The sequence below is a fragment of the Elephantulus edwardii genome, unplaced genomic scaffold (genome assembly GCF_000299155.1).
Source record: "Elephantulus edwardii isolate Elephantulus edwardi_28Jun2011 unplaced genomic scaffold, EleEdw1.0 scaffold00289, whole genome shotgun sequence".
In the NCBI taxonomy this organism is placed as follows: Eukaryota; Metazoa; Chordata; class Mammalia; order Macroscelidea; family Macroscelididae; genus Elephantulus; species Elephantulus edwardii.
Window position 1 is genome coordinate 639,209 of NW_006400039.1, and position 25,120 is coordinate 664,328.

Sequence of the window (25,120 nt, forward strand, 5' to 3'; positions counted from 1 at the left end):
TGCTATTTTCTAAGAAAAGGTTTTTGTCAGAAAGGAACCGGGTTTCCTAGGAGGATTTCATGAGGGACAGGAGGTTCAGGACCAGCCTAGCTACCTTGTGCTCAGAAGCAGGAAGCTTTCCAGGTCGCTGTGGTGGTGACAGCACGGACACCAACCTAAAGAAATGTCACTAGTCTGGGGTGGGCTAGTTCAAGCCTCAGTGGAGGACAACAGGATGGCTGGGCGGTAGACTCTGGAAAGTTGTGAATCCGTGGTGAAGCAAAAAGAAACAAGGTGTTAGAGAAAATCAACAGTGAGGATATTTCTTTTACTCTAGAATTTTCTGAGAGCAAATTAAAGTTGACCTAGTAATTGGTACAGTGGTTAAGTACTTGCTAACTAAAAGGTTGGTGGTTCAACCCCACTAGGTTCTAGGCTCCACAGTGCAGACTACTTCCATCAGGTGATGGCCCTGGAGACCAGGTGGTTCTACTGTCCCTCAGGGTCGCTGAGCCAGAACTGACTTGGTGACAACAGGTAGTAGCATCTTGATGTTTGATATTTAACTGGCAAGTTGGCAAATGACCAGATTTTACTCAGCTTCTTAAATGTAAATAGTAGTATGGAGACTTGTAAACAAGATCTGCACTCTGTCCTCCAAAGTCACCAACTCGGAAGAGGACCGCTGCATATCCTCACCTTGCCGTGATGTGTGAGTACCTAGAGCTGTCCTCAGTCACCCCAGAGAAGGCAGGCTCAGAGTCCGACCCAGAGATGGAAGGCTGCACTAATGTCCTGCCTGTGTGGAGAGAACCCACTGCAGGAGAAAGGAGGACCCAGTGTCCCTGTCCTCTGTCCCTTCTCTGTCTTCCACTCTGATGGTTTAAATGACAGATCCTGGCAGGACATCTGGGGCCCAGTTAATTGTTCTGCACGGAGCAATTAAACTGTGTGGATTGTAACTTACAGAAGAAGAAGATAATAATGAGCCTGCCTCCCCATACCACCACCTCAAGGCAGAGGCTGGGAGAGCAAGGAAAATTCTTAGTGCTGCAAATGGACCCTTTTGGCTGTCTTTTCAAATAGTCTCTTACTATTACTTTTTAAATTGTGGTTTGAAAGTTTACAGCACAAAACTGTTTTCGTTGTGTAACTGAGACACATACTTTGTAACAAATCAGTTCTCACATCCTAACAGCACTCTTCCACTTCTTTTCCCGTTTATAATTTCCATTCATCCTTTCCTACTGTCTGAACTTCACCCCTGGGCAATGACCTTTTTGCTCTTGATGTTCTGAGTTCCTCTCTCATGTTAACACCCTGTGGGTGTTCACTGGCCTCTGTGATAACCTCGTGTTTAGGATTTTGTTGTTGTTGGGTGCAGTCACACTGACTAGGGCTGATAGCAACCCTGTGAACAGGTCTGAACTTGGCCCTCCCCTCCCCTCATACCTCCTTCCTGCTCGAGCCCATTGTGGTAGACACGCTGTCAGTCCGTCTCTTTGAGGCTTCTCCTCTTCCACTGACTCTCTCCCTTTCCCACCTTAGAGGTGTCTCTCCAAGGATGAGTCCTCCTGAAAATATGCCCAGAGTTTCACCATCCTGGCCTCTTAGGAGTGCTCACAAAGATTCTCAGTCCACGGTATATTCAGAACTTTGTCACATTTCGAGTTTCAGTCCCCATTTTTCTCCCATTCTCAGAGACCTGCTAGTGTGACTCCGTGTGTTCAGCAGTGGTAGCTGGGCACATCACTCTTCTGGTCTCAGGGTTGTAGATACTCAAGGTCACATGGTCAGTTTGTTTTTTGGACAATCTTTGATATCTGCCCCCCCCCCTTCTTTGCTTCAGATTCAGAGAGCGAATAATTGGACCCTAGACGGTTGGTTGGTTATTCACAAACTTTTAAACTCCTAGGGAGGGGAAGTTGGCCCCGGAAGTGTGGCTGTAGGTAGATTTTAACTCCCAGGTAAGTCAGAGAGGCAGTCCGCTCTCAGGTTTACCTGGAGAACCAAGGGGTTTGGACATAAAAGATTTACCTTATGTGGCTGAATCTACTTTAAAATTTGTGGAGAGTGATAAGCTGCCCCTTTTTCCCTAAGGGATCTGTCTCTAAGCCCTTGCCTGACTGTAACTGGACTGATTAGGGAAAGAACCAGAGGTATGGGGTTACACTAGGAGAAAAGGACGTTCTGGTGGCTTGCTGCTAAGGGTTTGTCCTGCCAACCCAAAGGCAGGTGGTGGATTTGTTCCTTGGGACAAACATGGACAATCTCCCATGCAGTTTACACCCTTTGGAAATCTGCTAGAGGATCACTGAGTTGGTTCCAACCTGACAGCACACAACATCACAACTGGGGAAAGGGAGCCCAGAGGGTAGAGAGGGACGCTGCCAACCCAAAGGCAAGAGTCTGAATTTATGAGTGACCCTGCAGAAGGGTGGGCAATCTTCTCCCATGTGATTTACAGCTTCTGAAAACCAGTCGGTTCTAACTCGATGGCAATGAGTTGAATGGGACAAAGAAGCCACTCCAGCTTCAGTCTACATTGTCCTTTATACTAAAATATGGGACAGAGACCCATTCTGGCACTGCAATCCCAGAGGGGTGTGGTTCGAATCCACCAGATGCTCTGCTGGAGGAGAAACAATCTCCTCCTGTCAGAACCGATTTGAAGGTACATGCACAAAAAAATAATAATAAAAAAATATTAAAGACCCATCCTGGAGCGACAGAAGCATCAGCATGACGCTGACGGTGTCCCTCTGGGTCAAAGCCACAGTTTTCACTCGGGTAACATGAAGACTGAGACAGTCCTCACCAGATCTGACTGGTAGCAGCTAGCGTCCTAGTCTACAGGAAGGTGGACACCAATAGCGAGGCAGGCAGAACCCCTCTGGTGGTTTGAATTCAGCAGTGGCAACCTTCCATGTGATTTACAGCCTCAAAACCCAACCAGTGTGAGTCGGTTCCGACCATGAATGAGTATAATCTATCACTTTTTTAAAATTTTTTTTATTTTGTATTCTTTTTTTCAATTAAATTTTATTAATTTTAATGAACATTTACAGAGATTTTGGGTTTCCATTCATTCACTGTTGCACTTTTAATCTATCACTCTTGCAGGCAGGGCTGCAAACCCTGGCAAACGTCCACAAATGTGGACAGCAGACCAAAAGGTTTGCAGGGTTGGTTCTCGGGTTCCATCACCGGCAGTCATCGGAGCTGGTATTCGCGGGACACTATCAACAGGCAGGTCCTGGGGCCTGTGCGAGTCGCTCCTCTGCCGACTCCCTAGCAGTTACAAGCCTCTTTCAAGTGCACTGCCCTGGAGGTCAGGGGCACACTAGGGTCAGGGTCTAGGATTCATTTGGGGCGCCACCAGCGATCTCGGCTTTCCACAAACCCAGTGCTTCAGAACTAAAGTCCGTTACAGAACTAAGCTTATTTTCCCACAACCAATGTCATCTTCCAACCTGGTGTTCGTGCCCCTAACGCCAGGCTCGCTCCTTCCCAACACCTGGGGTCCCCATTCTCGGCCTCTTCTCCCCAGCGCCCCCGCCCCAGGCACAGAGCTCATTCACTTTCGGCCGATCCCACTCGGAGAGGACGCCTCTGGGGCCCAGTGTTTATGAACGAGGCCGCCATGCGGATCTCGGTGCCCACGTGTTCAATCGCGGCCGCCTAGTCGTTGATTCCGCCCTGCGTCCTGTGCCGCGCTGGGCGTGGGGTCGGGACAGCGCACCAGCGGGCGGCCACTCCCGGGCAGAGGCCGCGACCCGGGACACCAAACCGGACCGCGGCCAACCGGAACCCGGAAGCGGCGCCGCGGCCCACGATGCTTTGCGCGCCTGGCCCCTCCCCTTCCGGCGAGGCTAGGCGTGGCTAATCGAGCTCGGCCGGCGTCTCCTGCGCACGCGGTGACTTCCCGTCGCAGTGCTGGGGGTCCGGGAGGCGGGTGTGTGGCCGTGGCAGCCCCGCTCCCCGCGCTCGGACTACGCGTCGAGCTCCCCGGAGCTGGCGAGACGGCGACCACTTCGATCCTCCCCGCCCCTGCCTCCTGAGCGCCCCTGTTCTCGTCCCCGGCACGCATCGTGCCTCCAGTGACCCCGAGCGAAAGCCTCCCGCTCCGGGGCCGGACCTCGGACAGCGCGCCTCCCGCCATGACCTCCCTGCTCGCCAAAGACTCGTACCTGCAGAACCTGGCCCGGAAGATCTGCGCCCAGCCCAGCGCAGAGCCGAAGCGCAAGTGGGGTGAGCGGGGGCCGGGACGCGTGCGGGGGAGACGTGCTCGCTGCCGGGGGCCTCGGGGGCTGATCGGACCACGGCGTGCAGCGAGCGGGCGGGACTGGCCGAGAGCTGTTGGTTAGGGCCGCCGCGCGTCCCTCCCGCGGCCATCGGCCTGGCGCAGCGCCCTCGGCTCTCGGGCATGGCGCTGCGAGACCTTGTAGATCGGGGTCCCCGCTCTTGGCCAACAAACCTGGGCAGCACTGCGCTCTGGGTGATTAACTTAGGATGTGAATTCTTGTTGTTAAGTACCCCCGGGCAGCTACCCGGTGAATACAGTGTAAGCCTGCCCTGTCTTGTGCCCACCTTGTCATCCTGGACACGCTGCTGCAGACACTGTCAGCCCATCGCGTTGGCGGCTCTTCCTCTCCTGTGTTGCCCGTCACTTGTCCAAGCACGACGTCCCTTTCTAAGGACTGGCCTCCCTTAACATTATGTCCAGGCTGTGTGATGACCTTCTCACCGCCTTTGCCTTCAAAGAGTGCAGCCTCACTCCGGTTGCCCTTTTTTCAAGACTATCTGTTTGTCCTATTGGGAGTTGGAGGGGGTGAACTCAGTCCTTTTTCTTAACACCACAACGCAAATGCATCGATTCTCCTCCCGTCATACTTTTTCATTACAGCGCAGGAGGGGAAGACCCTCTATGAGGTGGATCGATTCAGTGACTGGGGTAATCGGGATGGGTGTGTCGGAGGCAATGAGATTGGCACAGGATAGAGCAGGGTTTAGGGCTGTTGTGCATAGGGTCGCTATGAGTCGCAAACGACTCCAGGGCACATAACAACAACAGCTCTCAGATGCAAAGCAGGTGATGGGAATTACTGTCATATGGATTAGACACACCTTAGTCTTTAAACTGACATTATTGCTCTTCAGGACTTGGGAGTGGTCCCTAACTTCAGACTTGGCCAGTGCTATATAGCTCCCACTTTGACTCCTGGTATTAAGGGTGTTGACTGTGTATCCAAGCAGGATGAAATCATTGACAGGCTCAGTGTTTTCTCCATCTGTCACGATGTTGTTTATTGGCTCGGTTCTTGGTAGATGCCGTTTGATGGGCTGGGACTCAGTCTCAGCAGACGATAGCCCCGGCCCTTCCCGCACAGTCCTGACAAGCTCTCTGTGCTTGAGCACATGGTTAAGTCTCTGTCAGTCCGTGTCATTAAGGCTCTTTTTGCTCTCCTTCATCATCTCTCCACTTCTGCAAGGACTGTGTCCTTTCAGGTCCTCCTGATAACATGACCAAACATGGGGTGAAGTCTGTGCCCTTGTCTCTGAGGAGCCCACAGGCTGCGTTTCTTTCAAGATAGATTTGTTGATTCTTTTGGCAGTCCATGGGGGGAAACCCCAACTTATTAATGGTTGTTAGTTTGTTCTTGCTGGTGATTATTTGAGGTCAAGGTAGAGAGCTCTGGTGACCTAGGAGTCGTACTGCCAACCTAAAGGTAGGCAGTTCGAATCCACTAGTTTCTCCAGTGGAGATAGATAGGTAATCTCCTGTCTAATTTACTGCCTCTGAAAACCTGCTGGAGGGTCGGCTATGAATTGGTTCTTACTCGACAGCAATGAATTGTTGGTACCTGTTGGGGTAATCTAAAGGTCAGAATCAACAGCCACGGGTTGAGTTGGTTGGATTTAGTGGTGATATAGTATATTATATTTTTTTTTTTTTTTGCTATTATCAGAAAGGTGGGCAGTTCAAATCTGCTAGCTATTTCATAAGAGAAGGATGGGCAGCCATTTCCTTTGTGAGGTTTGGTGGCCAGGGGACACTGTTGGAAGACTGCTGGGAGTCCGAGGGGCTCCTGGCGATGGTGGTCTGGTGAGAGCTGACCACAGGGTGGCAGTTAGAACCCATCAGCTGCCCGAGGGAGAACCACGCTGGAGGCAGGTCTCCTCTGTCCTGTGGGGCGCTCCAAGCGGGACCCCACTCCACAGCAGTGAGGTAAGCATTTGTTAGGTGCCGAGCGGACCCCTCCACATCCAGCAGATCGAAACCCTGCCTGGTGCTGCACCGTCCTCACCATCTGTTCTCTGCTGAGCCCGTGTCGGTCCCCATGTCCTTCCATCTCACTGAGGGTCTCCCTCTCTCCGACCCTCTGTTTTCCAAGCACGATGTTCTTCAGGGACCAGTCCCTTCTGATCACCTGCCTGAGGTTGAGATGAAGCCTCACATCCTTCCTTCTCAGGAGCACTCCCTCCGGCACAGATCTGCGTGTCCTTTAGACCCGTCACCAGCACCACAACTCAAAGGCGCCAACTCCCCATCTTCCGTATTTATTGTCTGCTTTCCCGGGAGGGGCAGATATTTCCATTCTGGTCCTCAGTTGCCTGTGTGATGCTGCCAGACAATGCGTCCTCACAAGCAGCAGTGTTCGGTTGGCACGTGCTGGTAGCTGTCTGCTGAGTGGGTGTCCTGCTCGCGGGCATCCTCAAGACTGTCTCAGTACCTTCCTCCCTCCTGAGCAGTCCATGAGGACAGGCCAGCAACCCTTGTACCTTTTGTGTTTCAGTTGATAAAACTCAAGTCTCAGAAGCTGCTGGGTCCTCAAAAAAGAAGAGGAAGAAGAAAGCGCAGAAGTTCCGGGAACAGAAAGAGGTGGCCCCAAGGCACAGGCCTGAGTCCCTGGGGAAGAAGTCTCAGGTGGCGTCTGGGGCCAAAGAACCAGCGGCAACCCAGGAGGCAGAGGCCTCCAGCAACCCCAGAGGAGGGGGCCACACCGGGCCCCGAGAAGGTGAGAGGCGCAGGGACCAGGAGGCATGTGTCTTGCTGGGGTCCAGTATGAGGGCCAGCTTGCTCGGTGATGGAGGAGACATGCAGGTGTGCAAGAGGTGGACAGAAGCTGAGTTCCACTTGCACTGAGGAGGCACTCTGTCATGGCTACTGTGGGTGGCCTTGTGGGTCTCAGGGTCCCAGCAGTGTCTCAGGGTCACACAGTGGGCGGCCTTGTGGGTATTGGGATCCCAGCAGTGTCCTGGATTTACACAGTGGGCAGCCTTGTGAGTATCAGGGTCCCAGCAGTGTCTTGGGGTCACACAGAGAGCTAGCTACCTGATCATTGTCAGGGTCCCAGCAGTGTCTCAGGGTCACACAGTGGGCAACCTTGTGGGTCTCAGGGTCCCAGCAGTGTCCTGGGGTCACACAGTGGGCAACCTTGTGGGTCTCAGGGTCCCAGCAGTGTCCTGGGGTCACACAGTGGGCAACCTTGTGGGTCTCAGGGTCCCAGCAGTGTCCTGGGGTCACACAGTGGGCAACCTTGTGGGTCTCAGGGTCCCAGCAGTGTCCTGGGGTCACACAGTGGGCAGCCTTGTGGGTCTCAGGGTCCCAGCAGTGTCTCAGGGTCAGAGACCCTGCTGATGATGCCACTGCGTGTTTGGAGTGGCCGCTAGGGGGCGTGCAGGTGGAGGTTGGGATCAGCCCTTCACCCTGGTGTTTGCTCCCATAGAGCGCCCGGCTGCCCAGCCCGACTCTCTGTTTGCCCTGGATGTCCTGCGGCAGCGGCTGCATGAGAAGATAGAGGCGGCACGGGGCCAGGTAGGTGCAGAGGTGCCCTGGGGCATTGGAGGGATGAGCTTGCTGGGGGGCTGAGGATTATAGGGGAGAACTGAGCCAGCCGTGCTGTCTGCCCCACCTGCCCCCAGCCCTCTCCCCGGGGCGCTGTCCACATCAGGAGCAGCCTCCTGCTTCTCGCTCTCCGGGGACAGCTTGTGCACCTGTCTTCAGGACATGGTGGTTCCAAGAAGGTGGTGTTCTGGCCCTGAGGTCCTCCCACAGTCACGTTCTCCTCTGTAATGAGAACACGTGGAGGAGTGCATGGGAGACACAGTCCGGGAAGTGGTCGCTTGTGACCAGGGCTGTGTCCAGCACAGAGACCCTCGGGCATTTGCCTAGCACCCAGGCCCGGTCTGCCGTGCTGGTGGGCTCAGTCAGCCCCAGCCTCTCACCCTGCTGTGATGGAGGGGAGTCACTGGATGCTCTTGTGAAGCCCTGCTGGTCAAGTGTCCGTTACAGGGTGAGGACCTGGCCACCGCCTCCTGTTCAGGTGCCTTGTCCCTCTGGGGTCACGTGCAGTCTGGGTGTTAGACCCAAGCATGGTGGACATTTAGTGGGTGAGGCCTGCACAGTGAGTGCCTCCCTGCCTGCTCTGAGGCTGCCCTAAGTCTCGGACCAGACAAGGGCCATGGCCATGAGGGAACCAGGAGTCAGGACTTCCCTGTCCCCAGGGCAGCACCAAGGAGCTGTCCCCTGCTGTTCTGGAGAAGCGGCGCCGGAGGAAACAGGAGCGAGAACGGAAGAAGAAGAAGAAGAAGGAGCTGAGGGCCAAGGAGAAGGCAGCCAAGGCTGGGAAGGCCGAGGTGACCACTGAGCCGGCCCCCCAGGTGCCCCACGCAGAGCCGCCTGAGCCCACGGGGCTGATCTTCAACAGGGTGAGTGCCGCTGTGTGGTCCCTTCGAGTAGTCTGATGTCCAAGTTCCTGGCTCACCAAGCAGTGGTGCCCCTTTGGTGCCAGGGAGGGTGTGTCACCAGCTGACATGTCCACTCCTCTAGGTAGAGGTGGGCGAGGAGGAGCAGGCCACCAGCAGGGCGCAGCGGAGGAAGGAGAAGAGGCAGCAGGTGAAGGGCAACCTGACGCCGCTCACCGGCAGGAACTACCGGCAGCTGCTGGAGCGCTTGCAGGCCCGGCAGGCACGGCTGGAGGAGCTGCGGGAGAAGGATGAGGGCCAGGCGCGTGCGCTTGAGGCCAAGATGCAGTGGACCAACCTGCTGTACAAGGCGGAGGGCGTGAAGATCCGGGACAGCGAGCCGCGGCTGCAGGAGGCCCTCAAGCGGAAGGAGAAGCGGCGGGCGCAGCGGCAGCGGCAGTGGGAGAAGCGCACTGCGCACGTGGTGGAGAAGATGCAGCAGCGGCAGGACAGGCGGCGCCAGAACCTGCGTAAGCTGAAGGCCGCCAAGGCCGAGCGACGCCTCGAGAAGGCCCGTAAGAAGGGTCGCATCCTGCCCCAGGACCTGGAGCGAGCCGGCCTATCCTGAGCCCCAGACCAGCCTCGGGCCCCACAGACCGGCCTGTCCTGAGCCCCAGACCGGCCTCGGGCCCCACAGACTGGCTCGTCCCCCAGACCGGCCTCAGGCCCCACGAAGCCTTGGACCCCACAGACCAGCCTGTCCTGAGCCTCAGACCAGCCTTGGGCCCACAGACCGGCCTCAGGGCCCTCCAGACCAGCCTTAGACCCTCTCGTTGTCTGGGGCTGCAACAAACCAAGTGACTCTCTGACCCTGGTTATCCTCCTCACTTTGTGCAGGTTGGGAAGTGCCTCACTGCAGGATCCCACCCTGGGGGAGCCATGCCACCCAGTGGCGCCTCCCCCTCAGTCGTACCCATGGGCCCAGAAGCAGGAGGGACAGGCCTACTGATGGCCATGCTGGACAGCCTTGCATGCGAGAGCTGGTACTAGGACAGGGAAGACAACAGGCCACCTGGGTCAGCTGGGTACTGACCAGGAGAACCAGGGCTCCTGTCCTCCCAGCCATTGGCCCCCTTCTGTTCCTCAGTGGCCTTAACCACCGCCCATCTCAGGGCCTGCTTCTGACTGAGGACAGTGTCCCTTCTCTGGTCCGGGAGGAGCAGAAAGCAGTCCTCAGTCTTGGAGTGGGGTTAGCAGTCCCCGCAGGAGCACAGAGCCCTTGTGTACAGGGCACCCCGATGGCCACACTTCCCTGAGAAACTGTTCTTAGACAGGCTTCCGCTTTTAGCGAAGTGGGGAGCGTGCAGCTCCCTGAGCAGGCAGGGTTCTGGCTGAGCTCAGGACTCCCCTCTCTGGTAGCCAAACCTGAGTGCTCTACCTAATGTAACGACTTGTGAGGCGTGAGTGGGCCATCAGCGTTGCAGGCTCAGGATGCGCACACCAGCCGTGAGATGACCTCTGGAGCCCCCTTCCAGAGAGGACTTGCCCCGTGAGCTGCAGGGAGAGAAATTCACATCTGAACCGAGACTGTCCCCCTTGAGTGCCCCCGGTGGTGCCCCTGCCTGTGTCCTGCTGCCATGCAGGATGCCTCCACTAGGGAAGGTAACCTGGCAACCCAGGCCATCCCCCACCTGGCTTCTCCCTTTCCCTGTCCTGGGTGTCCCCTCCAGTAAATGCTCGGGCTTCTGGCTGTTCAGTGTGTCTGCTAGGGGCGTGGAGCTGACACCGTCTTTATCTAGACTGTCAGTTCTTCCCGTTTTTGTAATTCCTTCCGTAGCTGTTCAGGTTGCTCCTCTGCAGTGTGTTTTTTCTGGTTGGCTGTCTTAATGCCTTCCAGTGTTTGTTCTGTCATTTGCATCTTCTTCTGTATTTCTTCTGTTCTCTGTATCTGGGGTATTCACTGGGTCTGGTTTTTTAGGAGAAAGGTTATGTTGTTTTATCACAATGACTAAGGCAGACAGCTGCTTTCTTGACATTATGTGAGGCTTTTCTTAGATGTTCGGTTGTTGGAAGTATATAATGACCCAGGGTATGGGAGTGTTTTTGTGAAGGACCTGTATGTTGGTGCCTACCCTCTTGGGAACAAGTCAGCCCAGAGTGAGATGACTTTGCCCTCGGGCCTGACCTCTTCCACTAGAGCTTAAGAAATGCCACATCATGAAGCTAGACAGCAGTGTTTAAGGGCGAAGGTACCTGTATTGTTGGTGCTCCTGGCTCGGGACAGCGGGGACAGTGGCTGAATGGGTTCCAGGCCGTGGGACAGCAGTCTGGGTCACACGGAGACTGCAGCCCCACAGACTGGCAGGCCTGGGTTGTCTTCAGCCAGGTGTAAGTCATGATTTTTTTTTTTTATTTTTACTTTATTATTTTGCGTGTGTGTACCGTCAAGTCAGATCTGACTGGTACAGGAGGAAATTTCCTCTCCTCCAGCAGAGCATCTGGTGGATTCGAACTGTGTAACTCTGGGATTGCAGTGCAGCTTCTTGCCACTATGCCACCAGAGCTCCCTATCCTGAATTATTTCCCAGTAGAAGGAGCTCTGGTAACACAGTCTGCATGGAGTTGCACTGCTAACCCTGAAGTGACGTCTCTCCAGTGGTTCAAATCCACCAGCTGCTCAGACGGAGAAAGATGGACAGTCTCCTGGTGATTTCAGCCTCTGAAAACCTGTGGGAGGATCAGCTTCAAGTTCCAGTTTGAAGGCAGTGAATGAATGAATGTGTGGGAATAGCCAGTGGTGGTTCAGAGGGTGGTACTGGGTGTCTGTGTACTTGACTTTGTAAAAAACAACCTTGTTTCTGATTTTATAGACTTGACCTGAGAATATGCCTTTTCATGTTTCAGTGTTTTTGTGTTTATTGAGAATCCCTTTATACCTATACGTGGCCTGTTCTGGAGAATGTCCCCGTGTACTAGGGAAGAGAGTATATTGTGCTCTTGTTGGCTTTAGTGTCATATGTGCCCACACACCCAGTTGCTTCTTTGTGATATTTAGTTCTACATTTTTATTGAGTTACTTTCTGGTCAAAGCCCATCAATATGTTGCCTACAAGAGACACATTTAAAAAATGGAGAGAAAGATTCAAAATCAAAGGCTGGAAAAAAAAATATACCACACAAATGACAACCACAAAAAAAGCAGATGTGGCAATACTAATTTCTGATAATATAGACAGCAGAATGAAAACCACGGTAAAAGATAAGGCATTACATACTAATTAAAGGCACGATAGATCAAGATGACATAACCTTGGCCAACATTTACACACCAAATGATAAACTTGCAAAAATACATAAAACAGCGATCAACAAACTTGAAATAGCACCACATAGTGGCAGGAGACTAACACAAAGGGCAGATCAAACTCAACAAAGATGCAGAAGATCTAAATGATACAGTCAGCAACCTTGAGCTGTGCTCTGCACCTCACTAAAACCCAATTCACTGTCTTAAGTACATTCTTCAGAATTGATCACATATTAGGACACAAAGCAAATCTCAACAAAGCAAAAAACATTGAAATAATATAAAATAGCTTCTCCAACCACAATGCCGTAAAACTAGAAATTAACCACAGGAGGGTAAATCTTAAAAAACCACCCAAGTGGAAACACTCTCTGCTAGAACAAGATTGGGTTATAACATAAGTTGTTTGAAACAAATGAAAAAAACAACAAACTAAAACCCCTGGGATGCAGCTAAGGGCAATCCTTGGGGTGGTTCATAGTGATGGGTATACACATAAAAAAGGAAGGGGAAAAAAAATCAATGATCTATCTTGATGCCTTCAAATACAAAAACCAATAATCCTACAGCCTCTTAAAAAAAAAGGAAATTATACCGGCGCTGGCTGAAAATAACCTGTGACTTCATCCATAGCCACTGGTGAGAGTCAGCGCCCAGAGCCATCAGGGGCTTTAAGCTCATTGCCCACTGCTGTGGTGTGGACAGCTGAAAGATCCAATTTGACGGTACACACACACACACACACACACTTCTTTTTTAAAAAAAGATACTTCAGCAGTCGCGGCCCTCAGCCCCCGGGTTGGGGCGAGCCGTCGCGGCCCTCTGCCCGGGGCGGGCTGCCCTCAGCCCCCTGCCCAGGGGGAGCCGTCGCGGCCCTCTGCCCGGGGCGGGCTGCCCTCAGCCCCCTGCCCAGGGGGAGCCGTCGCGGCCCTCTGCCCGGGGTGGGCTGCCCTTGGCCCCCGGCTCGGGGCGAACCATCACGGCCCTCAGGAGCAAGAAGGCAGGCAGCTGTAACCCAAGACCACCAGTGGGGTGATAAAGTGTCCTCCCTTCCCCCCTTTATATCTACGCCCCTGTTCAGCATGAAGAAGCCAGAGAGTCGGCATCCAATTCCCAAATCAATAAGACAGTTGGCTTAATTACTATTGGAAAATGCTTGTCATTCCTCTGTAGCATCTGGTCCCCACTGGACCCTCATCATTTCCTTCACCTGCTCCCCCCACCGACCAAACTGCAGCTCTGCAACTGCATCCTGGCCCATCCTCACCCTTCTGCCCCCAACCCTCACCTCCTTGTACCCCCAATATGTTTTTCACAATAAAAAAATATTTTAAAAAAAGATTTTTTTAAAAAAAGGAAATTATAAGGACAAAAGCTAAAATCAATGAGAGAACAAAAACAAGACCAGGAGCTGGTTTTCCTAAAGGGTTAATAAAAGTTACAAACCACTGGCAAACTTAAGGAAAAAAAGGCTCAGATAACTCTAAGAAACTACAGAGGTGACATCACAACAGAACCAGATGAAATCTGTGATACCAGAATACTATGAAAAGCTACTCTGATAAATCTGAAAACCTAAAGGAAATGGAAAAATTCCTTGAAACTCTTGTCTTGCTCAGTTTGACATGGACAGATGAACATGTGAACAGATTAAAGAGAATTCCCTGTAAGAAAAGTCCTGGACCAGATGGCTTCACAGCTGAATTCTACCAAAAATTTAAAGAAGATCTATCACCAATTTAACAGTATTTCAAAAATATAGAAAAAACACTCCCAGAGTCATTCTAAGAAGCAGTCATAACCTAATACCAAAACCAGGCAAAGATACTACCAAGAAAGAAAAATATGAACCAGTATTTCTCATTAATATAGATGCAAAAATTCTAGCCAATAGAATCCAAAAGCACATTGATCCCTTATGAATAGGGAGCAGACAAGCATGCCCCTGTCACCATTTCTAGTCAATATTGTATGGGGGGGATTGTATTGGAAGTACTTCCTAGGGCAATATGACAGAGAAGTAAATGAAAGATATCCAGGTAGAAAAGAGATGGTTAAACTGCCTCTATTTGCAGATGATATAACAGTGTACACAGAAAACCCAAGGACTCAACAACAAAACTATTGGAGCTAGTAGACTAGCAAAGTGGCAGGATATAAGATCAATATCCAAAAACCAGTGAGATTCCTCTGCAGTAACAACACAGAGGAAACCAAGAAAGCATTTATAATAGCCAACCACAAATTGAGATTCCTGAGAGTGACCCTACCTAGAGACACAGAACATTACTGTGAGAAATAAGAGACCTCACTAAGTGGGGTCATGTGCCCTGTTCATGGATAGGAAGACTCAATATTGTGAAAAAGACAATCCTACCAAAAGCAATCTATATGCTTAACACAGTCACAACCCAGATAACTAAATTAATTTTTTAAGGTCAGGTTTATTTGGAGAGGCAAGAGACCCGGAATAAGCAAAACACTAATGAAAAACAAAAATGAAGGAGGAGGCATAGCACTACCTGACCTCAAAACCTACGGCACAGTGGTAGCAACCAAAACAGCATGGTACTGCTACAGTGACAGGCAGAGATCAATGAAACTCAATTGAGAACCCAGAAATGGGCCCATCTGTTGATGGTCAGCTGATATTTGACAAGGAAATAAAACCTATCAAATGGGGAAATGACAATCTCTTCAACGAATACCGCTGGCAAAACGGGATTTCCATCTGCAGAAAGCTGAAACAGGATCCACATCTCACATCACACACAAAAAATTAACTCATGCTGAATCAGAAACCTGGGAGTAAGGCCCAAGATGGTCAAGTTCATAAGAGTCAAACTGGGATCAAGCTTAGATGGCCTAGTCTACAGTATAAAGAGACTGTCAAATACAGCCAGAAATGCACAATCAGGAGAGGATAAAATCAATGAATAGGACCTTTTAAGGATTAAATCCCTGTGCACATCATAAGCATTTTCCAACATAGTGAAAAGAAAGCTTACAGGAAAAACATTTGTCAATACCCTTTCAAACAAGAGTCTCATTTCAAAAGTTTACAAAATCCTACAGGGTATCCACAAGAAAAAGACTGGTAACACAATTATAAAATGGGCAAAAGAGAGAGAATTTTCACAGAGGAAGATACTCAGATGGCCAGCAGACATAGGAAGAAATGCTCCAAATTGCTGGCAATGAGAGAGATGCAAATAAAAAACCACAATGAGAGACCATCTCACTCCAGTAGCAGTGGCAAAGTTTAACAGGACAGCAAATAATAGATGTTGGAGAGGATGTGGCGAGATAGGAACCCTTATACACTATTGGTGGGATTGTAAAATGGTACAACCACTCTGGAATGCAGTTTGGCATTTACTCAAAAAGCTGAATGTAGAAATTCCATATGACCCAACTATTCCACTGCTTGGAATATACCCCAAGGAATGTAGAACTGAGGCACAAACAGAGATTTGTACACCAGTGTTCACAGCAGCATTATTCACCTTCGCAAGAACAGGAAAACAGCCCAAATGTCCAACCATAATTGAATGGATTGAGAAAGTATGGTACTTTCACACAATGGAATACTACACGCAGGAATAATGTTTTTGAAAATCACTACCTATCTTGGGAGGGACTAGAGAGCTTTCTGCTAAGTGAATTAACTCAGTCCTATAAAGACAAACACTGGGTAAGACCATTATTGTAGAAATAGGTAACTAGTAAAATGTGTGTGTAAAGGAAATGGGAAAGATCAGAGGTGGACATCAATGTATACAAACTTGGTAAGTAAATCAGTGTAAAATAATTTTTATTTTAAACAATTCACAAAAGAAACTAAAATATCTTGAATCTAATATGAATGTAGGGAACTCTGGTCGCCTAGTGGCAAGAAGCTGTGCAGCAATCTCAAAGGCACATGGTTCAAGGCCACCAGCTGCCCCACAGGAGAAGGATGGTGAATCTCCTCCCGTGCAGTTAACTGCCTCTGAAAACCTGCTGGAGTCAGCTATGGGTCCAAAATCAATACCTTAACCCAACATCTTTGACAACTGGAGAAAGAACAATAAGAAAAGCCTATAGTTTCCAGAAGAGAGGAAGTAATAAAGAACAGTAATGAAATGGAAAACAAAACAATAAAAAGAATTAACAAGACTACAAGTTTGTTCTTTTGAGAGGCTGCATAAGATTTAGCATGCCTTTGGCAAACTTAACGAGGCAAGAGAAAGGGAAGGACCAAATAGCACAAAAAAGGAATGAAATGGATGGTGTCATAACGGAGCCAGCTGACATGAAGATGGTCGTGATGAGTCCTACAAAGATCTATATGCCAATGAAGTTGAAAACAGAGGAAGTGGACACATTTTTAGAAAGTGCCTCCCTAAATCAACACAGACAGAGGTGGATTATTAACCAGTTGTGTGCCATCAAGTCAGACTCCGAGCTGAGCCTCCAGCAGGTTTTTGGAGGCCGTAAGTCACACGAGAGGAGACTGCTCATCACTCACCTGCAGCACAAATTAACCTGCATTATGCAGATGACACAACTTTGCTGCTGAAAGTGAGGAGAACTTGAGGTGCTTGCTACAGAAGACTGAGGACTACAGCCTTCAATGTAGGTCACATCTCAACATCAAGAAAGAGAAAAATACCATACTGGGCTAACAGGCAACATCATAATAGATGGAGAAAAGATAGAAATTAACAATTTCATTCTACTTGGACTCACAACTTACACCCTTGGTATCAGCACTCGGGAAATCAGGAGAGATGCAGCATTGGCAAAGTCTTTAGTCAGGGATCTCTCCAAAGTCCTGGAGAGCAATGATGCCAGTTTAAAGACTAAGGTGTGTAGAGGACCACAGAATGTAAAGGACTGCATCCTTAGAATATGGCTGTGTACCTTGCACACAGAAGGTGTCTTCAGAAAGAAGATTGCAAGCAGAGATCACAAGGCGCTCCGAGAAGGAAGATTGCAAGTGGTTCTCATACACCTTTAGACACTGACTTTTATTATTATTCCTGCTCTTGATAAGGTTGTTGCAAGACGAGAGAAAGCACAGTTTATGAACGCAAAGAAGTCTTGGTTGAATGTATGTAACTATGTACCCAGCCCATCCAAGCCCTATATTAATCTTGATGTTTCTACTTGTACCCAGCCGGCCTGGACTCTATGATGTAACCCTTCAAGTTTCTATTTCTCTGTGAGCCATCTCTTTGTTTCCAAAAGGTATAAATAAAGATAGCATGGCTTCCTGGGGCTGGTCCCATTCTGTCCTGTCTGGCTGGTCCAGTCCTGTCCTGTGCTGTTTTGTCTCTGTAAGTTGTTTGTCTCTTGTGTCTTTATTTACTCATTTCTCCCAGGCATAATTCCCCTGAGAAACAGAGTAAGTGGTCACCAACAAAGGTGTGCCTGACTGAGTGGAGAAGAGTACTGTATTTTCCATGGATTACCAAAAGAATAAAGAATGTCTTGGAGAAGGTACAAACCTAAGCAGGCTCTGGTGGCCTATTGGCAAGAAGCTGCACTGCAATCCGAGCAGGTACAACCCGAGTGTTCCCTGGAGGCAGGGATGGCAAAGCTGTGTCTCGTATGCTTTGAGTATATTGTTAAGAGAGGCTATTCTTTGGGGAAGGATGTCATGCTTGGAAAGGTGGAGCATCAGCAAGAGAGGAAGACCCTCAGTGAAATGGATTGATAACAGCGATTGTAGCAATGGGCTCAAGCGTGTTAGGACAGGACAGGGTTCAGATGAGTTGTTCACAAAGTGTTGGCCCAAACATCTTCCCCAGTGAATCACACACCATAGAAGAAAGTCCTGGCACGTCTCGGGAGCAGTTGTTAGATGCCCTTGAGTTGAGTTTGACTCATAGCGACCCTGTGAACAAGAGGCCAGAGCCTGCCGTGTCCTGCAGCCCCCGCACGATCCCCTCCATGCCCCTGCCCATCACCACAGCCATGATAGCCTTAGTGCTGGTGTTGGTTGCCATTGAATCAGAATCAACTCATCACTAACTGATCCTGTAGCAGATTTTCAGAGGCTATAAATCTCACAGGAGCAAACGTCCACATTTCTTCCTCCTCAGAGCCGCTGGTGTGTCTGCACTGACAGAGAGGCGTCACCTTGGGCAGCTGCACCACGCTGTGGGCCACACCAGGGCTCTCGGACTCTTGGACTAGCTGACAGAGTACAACGCTGTCGACAGCTGAACCATTTTTCTCCCATCTTTTCAATTGCATTGAGGAGTTTTAAAATAATCCATCTCTAAGCCATGAAAGTTCAACACATTCCCCAAATTTAAAATGGCATAGACACATTTTTACCACAAAACTTTAAATCTAGAAATAGCCAAAGAATAGCAACAGCTAATGAAACTAACCACCTGTGAATTTAGAAGGTAGTGATTTTTCTCGGAAAGGAGCTTCCTGGGCTGATGGTTCAGGAATTAGCAAAAAAGTGAGCACAGGACCTGACGCCCCAGGGGCCCAGCTGAAGCTCCAGTGGTGGGAAGTCACGGAGAAAACGTCCTTCTCAGGAGCGAGCAGCATTTCAGGTACGCAGCCTTGTTAGCCAAGCGTCCTACTCAGGAATGTGAGGGGAAAGAGATTACACTAAAAGGCTTAAACGAAAAAGCCTGAATAGAAATGACAAGGTAATAAATGAGTAGTAGGTCAGAATGTCTTAGGCAATGCCTGGTACTTTGTAAGAAGAGCAGAGAGAAAACACACAAAAATAAAGTCATAAATACGAAGCCAGGATTATAAATGCAGAGACTTTAAGTTCTCTTGAACACCTATATGTGTACTTTGTGCCTTCCAATGTGAAAATCAAGGAGAAATAAAGACTTTCCAAGATGAAGTGGACCAGGATTTCCAAGTACGTTTGGGTTACTAATGTTGACTCAGAAGTAGAAAGTTGTGTAACTTACAATAGCAGGAACTGGAAAAGCTCCTGAAATATTTACCTTCGTAGATTATAGTAAGCTCCAAGGTTTTAGGAGTATAATGAGGGGTCAAGGTTATTCAAATACCTCACAGTGTGGAAACCAATGCAGTTCTGAATGCAATCTAGAAGCCAGCTTCTCCTGCGAGACTCAGAAAGGAAACAAGACTGACAGGATTGGTGAATGTGGATGTTAAAAGGTAAGAAATCCAGTTTGCTAGAACAGTACACCGCAACCAGGTAGGACTTAGTCCAGGGTGTGAGGGTGGCTGTGCTCAGAAGTGCACCGAATGCAGTGCATGGCTATTCAGAGGGTGGAGGAGAAGTTGTGAAATCATCTCAACAGATTTTGAGTCAAAATCCATTACTAGTTTAAGGGGGGAAGCTGCACTTCTCAGTAAACAAGGACACAAGGAAACAGTCCACGCTCAAGAGGGAGAAGTATCATGATATAACAGTCAAAATAAGCTAAGAAGGAAAAGTTTATACACAGAATTCTGGGATGGTTACCGGAGATACAAAGTGAGAGAGAGGGAAGAAAAAGGTAATGAAAAGATACTAGACAATAAGATGGGTGATTGGAAAGATGACATCCAGTAAGGGAACAACCAGATGTTGTTGTGTTATGTGCCATCGAGTTGCCTGCGACTCATAGCGACCCAATGTACAACAGCCCTAAACCCTGCTCTGTCCTGTGCCAATCTCACGGTCTCCAACACACCTACCCCCATCACCCCAGTCACTGAGTCAATCCACCTCATAGAGGGTCTTCCTCTCCTGCGCTGTCCCTCCACCTTCCCAAGAATGATGTCCCTCTCCAAGGACTGGTCCCTCCTTACAACATGTCCAAAATACGTCAGACGAAGCCTCAGTATCCTTGCCTCCAAGGAGCAGCCTGGTTTAACCCTCTCCAGGATAAACCTGTTTGCTTTCCTAGCAGTCCATGGTATATTCAATACTCTTCTCCAGCAACAGAGCTCGAAGGCATCAATTCTCCTTCTATTCTCCCTAGTCACTGTCCAACTCTCTGATGCATAACAAGTGATTGCAAAGACCATGGCCTCTATCAGATGCACCTTAGTCTCCAGAGTGACACCATTGCTCTTCAGCACTTTGGAGAGGTCCTTAACAGCAGACTTTCCCATTGCAATGTGTCTTTTAATTTCCTGGCTGCTGGTGCCAAGAGTGTTGACTGTGGAGCCAAGCAAACTAAAGCTGTGAACAATCTCAATCTCTTCACCATCCATCCTGATGCTGCCAATTGGTCCAGTGGTGAGAATCTTTGTTTTCTGGATGTTGAGCTTCAATCCATATTGATAGCTGCAGTCCTTGACACTCCGCAGCAAGCACTTCAGGTCCTCCTCAGTTTCAGCAAGCAGGGTTGTATCATTTGCATAACACATTTGCATTTCCACCAGTCCTGATGCCACATTCCTCCTCAGACAGCCCAGCCTCCCAGATAATCTGCTCTGCATACGGGTTGAAAAGGTATGAAGACAGGATACAGCCCTGGTGTACACCCTTCCCAATTTTGAACCATGCAGTGTTTCCTTGCTCTGTTCTGATGATTGCCTCCTGGCCCAAGTATAGGTTTCACATTAGCACGATCAAGTATTCTGGGATTCCCATTCTTAGAGTCATCCACAGTTTGTTGTGGTCCACACAGTCAAATGCCTTTGCATAGTCAATGAAATACAGATAGACATTCCTCTGGTATTCCCTGCTTTCAGCTAAGATCCATCTAACATCAGCTACAATATCCCTAGTACCGTGACCCTTTCCAAACCCAGCCTGCACTTCTGGCAGTTCTCTGTTGATGTGTTGTTCCAGTCATTTTTGGATAATCTTCAGCAGAATTTTGCTTGCATGTGATATCAAGGATATTGTTAGATAATTTCCACACTCTGTAGGGTCACCTTTCTTTGGAATGGGAACCAATATAGATCTCTTCCAGTCAGTTGGCCAAGTGGTTATCCTCCACATTTCTTGGCATGACTTGGTGAACACATCCAGGGCAGCATCTGTTAGTTGAAATATGTCAATTGGTATGCTGTCAATTCCTGGGACCTTATTTTTTGCCAATTTCTTTAAAACAGCTTGAACATCTTCCTTCATCACCATAGGCTCTTGCTCATATGTTGTTTCATGAAATTCTTCTATATCTGTCAATTCCTTTTGGTACAGTGACTCTGTAATACTCTTTCCATCTTCTTTTAATATTTCCCGGATCATTTAATATTCTGTCCAAAAAGCATTCTTAAGTATTGCAACTCGAGGTTTGAATTTGTTCTTCAGTTCCTTGAACTTAAGAAATGCTGAGCGAGTTTGGCCCTTTTGTTTTTCTGACTCCAGCTCCTTGCACATTTCATTGTAATATTTTACTTTGTCTTCCAGCACTGCCTTTTGAAGTCTTCTGTTCAGCTCTTTAATATCTTGAATTCTTCCCTCTGCTTTGGTTTCTCAGCACTCTAGTGCAATATTCAGAATCTCTTCTAACAATTATTTTGGTCTTTTCTTCCTGCTCTGTCTTTGTAATGACCTTTGGTACTATGCCTGGATGATACTCTAAGTATCTTCCCTCCACTCATCTGGTCTTGGCTTCTTGGTATTCAAGGCCTCAAACCTGTTCCTGAGATGGTTCTGAAATTCAGGTGGGATAGATTCAAGGTCCCATTTTTGTTCCCATGGATTTGATTTCATTTTCCTCAGCTTCAGTTTAAACTTGCATATGAGTAGTTGGTGGTCTGTTCCACAATCAGCACCTGGCTTAGTTTTCACAGCTGATATTGAGCTTCTCCAGGATTATTTCCACAGATATAATCATTCTGATTCCTGTGCATACCAAAAGATGAAATTCATGTGTATAACCTGCATTTATATTTCTCATAAAACGTATTTGCTACAAATAAGCTGTTGATTGTGCAGAATTCAATCATTCTATCTCCAGCTTCATTTCTGTCACCGAGTCTATGTTTTTCCACTACTGATCCTTCTTCTCTGTTCCCAGCTTTTGCATTCTGTTATTATTAATGCATCTTGACTGCATTTTCTAGTCGTTTGTAATTAATGTTATAAAACAAAAGATGTATGAAGGACTGAGAGAAAAGCCAACATGTCTTTTAGACTCCTACTAAAATCACACTTTTATGAAAGGTTTTCCAGTAAGCAGAGGCAGTGCACTGTCCTCAGGGATCTCTAAGCAGATGGAGAGAGGAGGCTTCTGCAAGAGCTGCACTGTGGAGCCAGAGCTCTCGCTTCCTGAGTGTGGGAGAAGTGTCTACGTGGCGTTTCTGTTACAGCAGCACCACGTGACTAAGGAGTTCTGGTGGTGTAGTCCCCAGCAGGCAGCCTGCAAGCCCAAGCGCTGTGATTGTGTTGCACCAAGTCCCTGAGGGAGAAAGATGGGCAGTTTTGCTTTACGGCCTAATAAGCCCAATGGAAGGCTGCAATGAGTTAGACCAATTCGACAGGAGGAAGCAACATCGGACAACACTCACCAAATGGTGCACTTCACATCTGGGAGTGAACATCCACAGGAGAGAAATTCTACCCCAAAGAAAGAAATCCAGACAAACGTGGAACTCCAGTGTATCTTGGTGTGTTCCAGTGTTTAATGGTAAAGTGTCCTGATGTCTGCAACTTGTTAGCAATTAGAGGAAGAAATCGGTCGGCAGGTGGAGGAAAGGAGTGATGGCTAACATACGTGACGGAGCAAACAGCAGTGTCCGTTGTGGAAGCTCCTCCTGTTCTCACCAGTTTGTTAGGTGACTGGTGGCAGCCATTCCAGAAGGGGACACCATGGGGAATGGACACAGGTCACCCAATTTTGGCCAATCTCCTATGAAAACAACAGAAGCACTAACATCTACTGCCAGCCTTCCAGTCAGTGTAGACAGGGCAGTCTCATCGGTTCCGGATGGCCTGGTGGTTTTTGGGCACAGCCACATACCGCAGCCTCTTCATGATGGGGGGCCGGCCCAACAACTGCTCGTCCCACATGTACTCAGGAGACAGCACCTTGGTGGGCTTGTGGTACAGCAGGTATTTGTTGAGATGGCTTTCATCATGCCACACGGCCTCAATGTGATTTGCTTGGTCCGCCATCATCGCCTGGTGACAGGCCTTGGTGAGTCTGTGCACCTCCAGCACGGAGCCCCCGAAGAAGCCACCAGCATAGTAGAAGTCCCCCTCATCCCTGGGGATGTAGGCCTGGGACTGGGGCCGGCGCTCGTAGGTGAAGGCCTGGCGCTGGGCGGAATAGAAACCTGGGTGGAGGGTGCCGAACAGGGAGGACAGGATCTCCACACCCACGTGGTCACTGAACTTCATGTCCACGTCGGCGCACACCAGGTAGTCCACCTCGTGGAGGAAGCGCCGCTCGGAGAAGTTGCTGATCATCTCCATACGGTGCATGGAGATGTCCTGCCAGCGGGTGTAGTTCCGGACCTCGAGGACCACCAGCTGCCGGCCTTCCTGGAGGGGGACACTCGGGACATCGGCCAGCCGGTCAGTGAAGATGTAGTAGTTGACCTTGTGTCCCACCATGAAGTGCTGCTCTGCGGTCCGCAGAAAGAGCTCCAGGAAGACCACGTACCTGCGGCCAAGGGAGAGGTGGGAGAGATTGAAAAGTGAACAGAGAATCTACCAGATGCTCCACTGGAGAAGGAGGGGCAATCTCCTCCGGTGTCAGTCAGATCCGATTTGATAGTATACAACAAGGAAAAAAAAGAAAAAAATTATGACCAGAGCAAAAGGACTTTTTAATAAAACTAGCCAGTAGGGAGCTCTGATGGCCTAGTGGTAAGGTGCCGCACTGCCAACCTGAAGGCACGTGGTTTGAATCTGCCTGCCGCTGCACAGGAGAAAGATGAGCAGTCTCCTCCCAGGCCATTTCCTGTCTCCGGAAACCCTCGAGAGGGGCAGCTGTAAGTTAGTTCTGACACAGTGGTACACAGCGACAGTAACAAATGTGCCAGTACCCTTCGACTGAGCCACGCTGATCTTCGTTTTCTAAAAGGAGCAAGGACCATGTGGGGCCAAGCATATCTGACCTCTACCAACTCCACAGTGGGAGCTGCCCGCATCACCATCACTCATGACACAAACCCAGTTCCTCCGAGGTTAGACAGGTCCGCCATCCCAACACTAAACTTACAGCTCTGCTGGGTCTGAAATCTGTTACAGTAGCTGAAAGAGCACACAGACCATACTCATAATTATGGGGTTTATGAGGGAAGTTAACAGGTTACAATCCAAATTGGCAACAGGATACATTTTCTGTCAGGAAAGCTTCTGAAGCATGCTGGCAGGCCCCTCAGCCTTCAGCATTACGGCTTTAGGCCCATGTTTCCAAGCAATATCGGTCCTGACAGCTGTGGGATCCCTCCCATCCCCGTGTTCTCCAGCAAGTTTGAGCCAAGGCTTCTGGTTCTGATTCTGTAGGGTAGCAGTCCCTGGTCACATCTGGCCCCATCGGATCTCTGGTTCTCTGCTGCGGTTGCTGCAGATCTCCTGGTCTGACTGGCACTAGGATCTCTGCCCCCCAAGTGTGCACTGAATTCCTGCTGCTGCTTTGTTAGTGGTGAGATTCTCAAATCATGCAGCTGAATCCAGTTTAATGGTAAGACCAGTCAATCCCCTTATTGATAAGCTAACATACCCATTTGTATATTCCTGCCCATCCACACGGCAAAGTCAAGGTCAAAGGCTAGGAAAGCCGCATGGACCAGTAAGCTCTTGACACCACAGTCTTAAAAAGCCCCATGTGTCACTTGTCCACATACAAGGCTGTCTGACCATGCTCATGCAGGCTTTCCTAGAGATGGTTCAGACTAGAAACCACCATGGTGTCCATGACAAAGGGACAGAGACACAGCCAGCCATGTCCACACAATGGATCCTGCCGAGCAGAAAAACACGCTCTGGTGATGCAAGAAAAATCCTGACGAATCTCAAAACCGCCAAGGTTAAGAGAGAGGAACTAACTTTGGAAAGGGATGCACTTGATGGTTCCAGTGGGTGATACCCACCTCATGGTGGCCAAGTGAAACTCGAGTTTCCTCTAGGGGACTAGGGGCGGGAGGTCTTTCTAGGGGGCAGTGGTGATGCTGAGCGAGGTGACCAACATCCTTGCTACCCAGACCCATGTGTGTGTCACTGTGCAAGTGTGTCATCATGGTGTATGTGTGTGTCACTGTGCA

The 25,120-nt window shown here is 49.4% G+C and overlaps 3 protein-coding genes across 3 annotated transcripts in view; 1 reads left to right on the forward strand and 2 right to left on the reverse strand.

Annotated features, from left to right (window-relative positions):
* RPL7A (ribosomal protein L7a) overlaps window positions 1–3,624 on the reverse strand; it is an 18,365-nt gene extending 14,741 nt beyond the window's left edge. The window contains exon 1 of the mRNA XM_006900626.1: window positions 3,577–3,624. Coding sequence (XP_006900688.1) covers window positions 3,577–3,624 — 48 coding nt within the window. The remainder of the gene's footprint in view (window positions 1–3,576) is intronic.
* Window positions 3,625–4,139: 515 nt separating this feature from the next.
* Window positions 4,140–9,295, forward strand: SURF6 (surfeit 6). The gene is made up of 5 exons (XM_006900567.1): window positions 4,140–4,230; window positions 6,777–6,970; window positions 7,700–7,798; window positions 8,488–8,691; window positions 8,813–9,295. The coding sequence occupies exons 1-5, from the start codon at window positions 4,140–4,142 to the stop codon at window positions 9,293–9,295; spliced, it is 1,071 nt and encodes a 356-aa protein (XP_006900629.1).
* Window positions 9,296–22,823: 13,528 nt separating this feature from the next.
* LOC102843918 (histo-blood group ABO system transferase 2-like) overlaps window positions 22,824–25,120 on the reverse strand; it is a 15,522-nt gene continuing 13,225 nt past the window's right edge. The window contains exon 5 of the mRNA XM_006900627.1: window positions 22,824–23,514. Within this exon, the coding sequence (XP_006900689.1) occupies window positions 22,824–23,514 (691 nt within the window). The remainder of the gene's footprint in view (window positions 23,515–25,120) is intronic.